This window comes from Pteropus medius, unplaced genomic scaffold (genome assembly GCF_902729225.1).
Source record: "Pteropus medius unplaced genomic scaffold, Ma_sr-lr_union100, whole genome shotgun sequence".
In the NCBI taxonomy this organism is placed as follows: domain Eukaryota; kingdom Metazoa; phylum Chordata; class Mammalia; order Chiroptera; family Pteropodidae; genus Pteropus; species Pteropus medius.
This window is the reverse complement of record NW_024354550.1, coordinates 268,334-276,648: the sequence shown is the minus strand read 5'-3', so window position 1 is coordinate 276,648 and position 8,315 is coordinate 268,334. Positions and strand designations below refer to the sequence as shown.

The following is an 8,315-nucleotide window of genomic DNA, read 5'->3' as shown; positions in this document are numbered from 1 at the left end:
AGAGAAACCTGCAGGCTGATCTCTTCATCTCATGCTGCAAAAAAAAAAAAGAGTTATATGAGAAAGGCAACTGTTCATCTAAGGAAAGGTTAAGGGTATACTGGGAGGGAGCCTAGAGCACAGACTTCACCTAGATCACAATGCCCAGTTTAAACCTCAGCTTCTATTCTTACCAGTTGTAAGACTTCATGCAAGTAATTTAACCTCTCAATGCCTCGGTTTCCTCTTCTGACAAATGGAGGTAATAGTAGGACCTACTTCATTAGGTTTTTATGAGGATTAAATAAGCTAATATTGGTAAAAAGCTTAAAACAGTGGCTGTAAAATAGTAAGTACCACATAACTGTTAAAATATATTTTTTAACCCAGGGTTATATCATCAGTAATTTACTATAAGATGTATTGGTATAGACTATAGGGGTGTAAATTAACTTTAATCTACATCTTAATGGTGAGAAATTGACAATGAAATATTGTATCTGAGAGACTACACCCTAAGCAGAGCTTCAAATATTGCTAGGTAAATCTGTACCAGAAGATAAGCTATTTGATTTATTTTTAAGAAGAAAAGAATAGCAAATGATGATAACAACAAAAAAGCAATTTATTAATAATATGCTTTCTACAATGTCATTTACTTAAAAGTACATTCATTCATTCATTCATTCATTCAACAAACATTTATTAAGAATCTACTACATGCCAAACACAGTGAGAGGCACTGATTTACATCTTTCTAAGATGGATGCAAAGCCTGCCCTGTGGGGCTCCAAGATGAGACCTGAAAGATGAGATGGCACCTGCCAGCCAAGGCAGGTGGAGATACAATTCCAGGCAATTGGAACAGCAAGGACAGGGCCTAGGGGCAGAACATACTCTACAACTGACAGACAGCTTGGATGGTTGGATAGTAGGAAGCAAGAGGATAACAAGCAACAGATGATTCTCTGGGCAGGTTTCACTTGATCTCCCTGAGGGATTGAACCTGCTGAACCTTGAAATTGCCTCCCCTTGATTTTCATGTTACTTCTACCCTTGGTTTTCTTCCATCTTATACTAGGTTGAATAGTGTCTTCCCTCCCCAAATTTATATCCACCTAAAACTCAGAATATGACTTAATTTGAAAATAGGGTCTTTGCAGGAGTAATTAGTTGATTATAGTAGTTAGACAGATTAGGGTAGGCCCTAAATCCAACAATTAATATTCTTATAAGAAGCCCATGTGAAAACAGAGACAAAGGCCATGTGAGGACAGAAGCAGAGATTGGAGTGATACAGCTCAAGCTGAGGGATGCCAAGGATTGCTGGCAACCACTGAAGCTGGAAGATAGGTGTGGAACAGATTGTCCCTCAGAACCTCCAAGGAACCAAACGTGCTGGCACCTTGATTTCAGACCTTTAGTCTCCTAAACTGTGAGACAATTTCTGTTGTTTTAAGCCACCCAGTTTGTAGTCTTTTTCCTAGTTTCTTCTTCTGAGCATACCCTTAGTGTGATCCAAACTTTCCATTCTTTGTTAATACTCTCTCCTTATACCCTCTCCCTGGCCTCTATTGGAAAACAGCCTTATTCTCCATCCAAGGCAAATTGGAGAGAAGTGTGGGAGTTAGCTAGGGCACTTTCCTCCTTTTCAGCTTCCACATTTGATTAGGAACTAAGTCGCATGGATACTGCACTCTTTTATAAAATTATTATTTTTTAGAACAATGAAGAAATAATACGTACATATGATTTTAAAAGCTATAGCATGCATGGGTAGATATACAGACCAATGGAACAGATGATATGTTTCAAAATAGACCCAAATATACATGAAAATTTAGTAAATTATAAACATGGTCACTAGAGAAATTATTAACTTAAAAAATGGTATAGAGACAACTGAATAGCCATTCCCAAAAATATAAAATTAGATCCCTATCTCATACCATAGACTAGAGAGAATTCCAAATGGATCAGTAATCTAAATGTAAAGAAAGTAAGGCATAAAACTACTAGAAGAAAATATAACTGGGTTTGGAAAGAACTTCTCAAAGCTGCTATAAAATAAGATCCTATGTGATAAATTTGACTTCATAAAAATAAAGGTGTTTCTCTTTGGCAAGATATTAAACATCATAAGCAAAGTCAAAAGGCAAATGACAAATAAATGGAAAATATTTGCAACTTATGTTTCAGACAAAAGACTAACTTCTTTAATATACTGAGTGCCTAAAAGTCAAAAAGAATAAAATGCCAAACCTGATAGTAAAATGGATAAAATCACAAATAGATGATTCACAGAAAGAGATATACAGATGATTCTTAAATATATAAAAAGATGTTGAAATGCACTCAGATAAGATAAATGCAAATTAAAACTATACAGAATGTCATTTCTCACCTATTGGATTGGGAATAATTCAAAAGCTTGATAAAACACTCTGTTGGCAAGGCTTTGAGAAAACAAGTATGGTCATGCAATGCTAGTGAGAATGCAAATGATACAGCCCTTGGTGAAGAGAACTAGCAATATTTAAAGATACAACCCCTGGTGAAGAGAACTAGGCAATATCTAATAATTACGTATTTACTTATGAAAACTACTTCTAGAAAACTGCCTTAAAGTAAATTGCCACAAATATGAAGAAATGCATGTACAATGTTGTTCATTACAATGTTACTTGTACTATTAACATAATGGAAACAATTCAAATAGCCAATAACAAATCAAACTGTAGTATAGTTACTTGATGGAATACCATGCAGTCATAACAAAAAAAATATAAAAGATTGCTATAAACTAATATGGAGTGATTTTTCAGAATGTATTATTAAGTGAAAAAATGATGTGCATATGGTAGATTACCATGTAAGAAATAAGGGAATATAAGAATATGTATATATATTTGCTTGTTTTTGCAAAAAAAAAAAAAAAGGAACTCAGGGAAGATAAAACAGAGACTAATGAAAATATCTGCTTATAGAGACTGTAGGAACACAATGGAGGAAAGGTATGAGAATGGCATTTCTTTGAATATACCTTTTTATATTGTTCTGACTTTCGAACCAAAAAAAGTGATCTATTAAAAAAAAGTAATAAAAAGATTTTAAAATCATACTCTAAGTTGAATATAAAAAGCAATTGAATCTCTGCATCAAATTATTATCAAGATTTCTTTGCAGTCTCTTTTGACCTTAGACTACATTTCACTAAGAATGTACAGAGGACCATGTTCAAAGTTACTTGAATTACTCTGTTCCATACTAAACACAGTACCCTGACTGCACATCCTTGGTGTACTTATAGTCTAAAGAAAAAAGAGACTGCAAAAAAATCTAAACTCTACTTCATAGATTTATGATAGTAATATTAGAGTTGTAATTCTAAAGCTATTTTATGTATGTTCTAGAGTAAAGCAAAAAAAGTAAATATTCTAATGTGATTAAGAGCCAAGATTTTAGGTATGTTCTTGGTTTTAGAAGCTACCTATTGAAGTTTTCCAGTGAAATTTCATGATATCTGAAACTTTCTTTTAAATGTTTCAGAAAGAAAAGCATTTTACAACCATAAAACAAAGGGAGTGAAACATGAGCAAATAATGAATCTAGTTGAAGGGTGAACAGTGATCATTGCATAATTCTATTTTCATTTTTTCTAAGTTCAAAATTTTTCAAGATAAAAAATTTTGGAATAAGTAATATATATTATTTAGCATTTTATAAAATATTTTTTCTATTTAACTCTAATTAGAATATACTATATCAGTAAAAATAAGCTAGATTTTGCTTCAGTAAGAAGCAGCATCAAAATATTAAGGGTTTAGAAAATCAAAGATTTGTTTCTTTTTTTATCTCTAAGATTTTAATGCTCAGTTTTGATAGACAATTATGTTTCCATCCGATTTTCTAATGTGTAGCAAAATGTACTAGCTTAAAAATGGGCATTCTTCAGCTTTCTTCTATACTTTTTTGCCTTTCAAAACTGAGCACTGGGTATTTTTGATATAAGTAATATGATATTATATGTACGTTTTAGGAATAAACTAAAACCATGATGTTTTAGTAACTCATAGTATACTTATAAAATGAAAAGTTTTCTATCAAACTACGCTCTTCACTGGGAAAAATAAATAAAAGAGACAAATGGGTCTACACAATGTAAAAATTAACTTTGGTAGATTTCAGTGTAGGACAGTCCAAAGCAAACATATTTGCCTTATTCTCCCAGAGCTGCTCATCTTCCGAGTTAAGATTTTAAAAATATTTTCAATTGAGATTATTATATTGACATTTGCTTCTCATTCTGTGTCAGAAGCATCTGGACCACTGATGGTAGGTGAGTTTGCCATAACACTTGCAGTGACTGCTGTGGCTGTCCACACGTGTCAGTTGTGTTTGTCACATGGTCTACATCCTTCTCAGATTCACCTTGGGCTAGTAACTCTTCACCGAGTTGTATTTCTTCTAGGAAGAATTCCTGAACAGCTTCAGCATTTTTAAGATCAGGTAACTTGGAAAGTCCAGCTCTCTTCTTGGCAAGCTTTTGTTTCTTTCTTTGTTCTCCGTTCTCACATCCTGTTCTTGAAGCTGGAGTCACTCGTCTCTTGTAGCTCCAGATGAAGAAAACCCTGCACACACCTGTGATGATGGTGCTGTTCAGGCCCACCATCCTTCTCCACCGAGAAGAGGAATGGGGTTGGCTGGCTGAGGGGGCCCGGGAGAAGCTGTTGGTCGCGAACCAACATAATCAACACAGAGCCCATGCAAGAGGAGAAAGAGAGCTATGAAGGATCTCTCACAAATAATGAAGTAAAATGCTTGACTGGAAATGACAGACACAACTAATTAATCATATGATTAATCCCACTCATCCCTAAGGAGAATCAGAGAATGAGAAGTATCTGATGAGTAGCATTAACAGCTATCACCTCGTTCATATGTTTTATACCACAGTAAACATTGATAGATGTGGGAGGTAATATAGTGTAGTGGTTAAGAGCACAGATTCTACAGCCAGATTACCAGCTAATCTTGAGTAAATTACTTAATTGCTTTGTGCCTCAGTTTCATCTGGTGTAAAAATTGGATCAAAATAGTAACCGGAGAAAGATTAGGTGATTTAATATAGTTAAAACACTTAGAACAGTGGCTGGAATATTACTGTTATCAACAGCTGTTATTTTATAGTATGGAATTCAGTATAATACACTAAAGAAATTTCTCAATGACCCTACTCCAAATCAAACAGTACAAAGATTTATAGTGAAAAGTTTTTTTTCTCTCACATCTGAGCCTCATAAACCAGTTTTCTCCCCAGATAATTGTTACTAGCTGTGGTATTAATGTATTTATTGCCACATTAATGAATTTATTTGGCCCTTCATTTCTCTGCTTATAATAAACATTTCCTTTGTCAGCTAACACACGATGTTAAACCTTTCCAGTAGAGGGTGCTGGAGGGACTCTGGAGGAAAAATGGGCTTCTCTTCCTGGTTCTCTTTGGCTTTCTGTTCTTGCACCTGTAGTGCTGGATCAGTGTGTGGGAGAGCCAATGACGGAGTTAACCGCAGCAAGTTTTGTGGATGCCCCCGCTGGTTTCCCCAGGCCTGCTTAGCGACACTCCTGTAAGCAGCTTCCTGCCAGCTTTCCAATGACTCCCATTGGTGGTCCAGCCAGCTTCCCATTAAGTTCAACAGTGCTCTCACTCCTAGTGAATTTCATCAGCACCCTGCAGCAAGTGATTTCTCTCTTCTAGCCTCAGATTTCCAGTTCCCCTGTGGAGAAATTTCCAGCTTGTCATCTTTAGCCCGTGACTCCCAGCCTATCAACTGTGGACCAGGTGTAACCTGAGGCAACTCAGCAAAATAATATACCATCCAGGAGTCTGCCCCTTCTCTAAGGAGGTCTGGGTCCAGCCTTGAGGAGCTCTGCCTTCCAAGTTCATTCGTCCTTGGATATTCTTTCTCAATCCTAGGGTATTCATCAGAGTCCTCTTATTCCCATTCAGTAAATAATTATTCTTCAGATTAAACTTTCACTATGCAAATTTTTGTATAATTTCCATCTTCTGAATGGACCCTGGCAGAAAGAACAGCTTCTTGTCGTAATCTTCCAGAGATATTCTATGCCTGTGAAAAGTGTGTATACCTCTTTTTTTCTATAAATAGTGATATTATGTACGATGTTTTTTGAACTCAACTATCAATGTATATCAGCACACATAGATTTACCTCATTTTAAACACTTGTACAGTATTCCATGAGTAGATATGCCATACTTTATTTAATCAGTTTCCTATTAATGGAGAGTTAGATTATTTCCAGTCTTTTCTCTCCACAAATACTACAGTAGTGTTCTTATTTGGTCAGCCCACATGCCCATGTGCAAGCATATCTTATCTGGAAAAGAGTCTACCTTCCTGGAAAAGAGTCTACCTTCTTAAATTCTCTCCAAACTATCTCCATGCCCAGTGCTGCCACCATGATATAGGCATTCTTCACTTTTTAAAATTTATTTTTTATTAATTAGAATTAAGAAAGCATTTCACATACATTTTAATTATTTAAAGAACAAGTAGAATCAGTGAAAAATATATCTTAAGGAAGATTATCATCAGACGCTTTAAGACAGCCATGCCTATGTATATATATATATATATATATATATATATATATATATATATATATATATATAAACTTTCTCTGTATGTTCTCAGAATACAAATTTCTTCTTGAAAATCCATTATACATGTTTAAAAAGTTAATAACATTTTCTTCATACTTGTGCCAAATTGGCCGCTAAAGTAGTAACAAAAATAAATGAAAATATTTTACTACTTTGTGAATTACTCAGATATAACTTGATTCAGCATTTCATTCTTGCAGCAGTTAACTGACTATATCAAGTGCTTTCCTCTGACATTTCCACTTCTTTTATTATATCTGTTTTCTTGATCATCGAAACATCTTTCACTTTCCCTTCCCCTATTCTCTATCCAATTTTTTTTCTTCTCCCCTTTTTTTGAAGTGAATTACATTAGGTAAAATTTTTATACAGTGAAATTCACATTTTGAAGGTACAGCTTTGACAAATGTATACAGCTGTGTAACCACCACCTCAATAAAAATATTTCCATCACCTCAGAAAGTTCTATGTGTCCCTTCGTAGTCAACTCCTCCCTCCAACCAGGCCCCGGTAACCACTGATTTGATTTCTATACCAATAGCTTTGTCTTTTTCAGAATGTCACATCGATGGAGTCATATATAGTACACAGTTTGCTTCTTTCAGTTAACATGAGGCTTTTGAGATTAATCCATGTTATAGTATCAATACTTTGTTCCTTTTTTATTGCATTTATAAATGTACAACTTATTTATGCGTTTATCAGTTCATGCTTCCAATTTTTCGTAATTATGAATAAAGCTGTTCTACACATTCCTGTAAAGGTGTTTGTGTGGACTCGTGTTTTTATTTTTCTCAACTAAATATCTAGCAATGGGAAGCTGGGTTGTATGGTACTATATTTAACTTTGTAAAAGGCTACCAAACTGTTTTCTGAAGTGGCTGTACCATTTTGTATTCCCACCAGCAATGAATGAGAATTTCTGTTGCTCTGCATCCTCACCAGCATTTGGCCTTCTGTATTTCTGATGAAATTACTGCGATGTCTGTGATTTCTTAGTTCCATACCTTTCAAACTCAGATTCATCCTTCAAATTGAAACCAGAATGAGCCTTAAAAGGCCTTCCATTCTTAAGTGCCTCTGACTTCCTCAGGATAAACTCTTCAGCCTGACTCACATATGACCTTTTATGTAAGCTCTGAGCTCCTTCCTCACCCACTCATCCAATCACATCCCTGTATCCCGCTCGGGCAGCCAGATACAGCCAGTATCTACTATCTCCAAGCTACAGCCACTCTTCCCTCACTCAATGCTTCTGTGCAGCTTCATGCAGTTGTTTGGGTGGGGCATTTATTTTTTACTTTGAATTCCTAAGATGAAAGTACCCTCTGAATTTTGGGTACTGTTGGCCTGCACGTGACTGAATGTCTACCAAAGTAATTGTTTTTCAAGTCTTTTTTATGAAAAGTTTCAAAAATTCAGAAGAAGTAGAAAAACTAGTGCAATGAACATCCAGATTCAATTAAACAATGGTTAACATATTGTTACATTTGCTTCATTTATTAGTCTACATTCATTCTTCTTCTCCTTCTTTGACACCCCCTCTTCCTCCTCCACCACTTCCTCTTCCTCTTTCTCTTTCTTTTGCTAAACCATTTCAGATTTCAGATTTTTGCTAAAACATTTGCTAAATCCATTTCAGGTGTATG

At 35.1% G+C, this 8,315-nt stretch overlaps 1 protein-coding gene across 1 annotated transcript; it reads right to left on the bottom strand.

Annotated features, from left to right (window-relative positions):
* Positions 1 to 4,261: 4,261 nt before the first annotated feature.
* LOC120596617 (mitochondrial import receptor subunit TOM20 homolog) lies at positions 4,262 to 4,651 on the bottom strand. The gene has a single exon (XM_039855113.1). It carries the CDS (start codon positions 4,649 to 4,651, stop codon positions 4,262 to 4,264), a length of 390 nt encoding a protein of 129 aa, XP_039711047.1.
* Between the last annotated feature and the right edge of the window lie 3,664 nt (positions 4,652 to 8,315).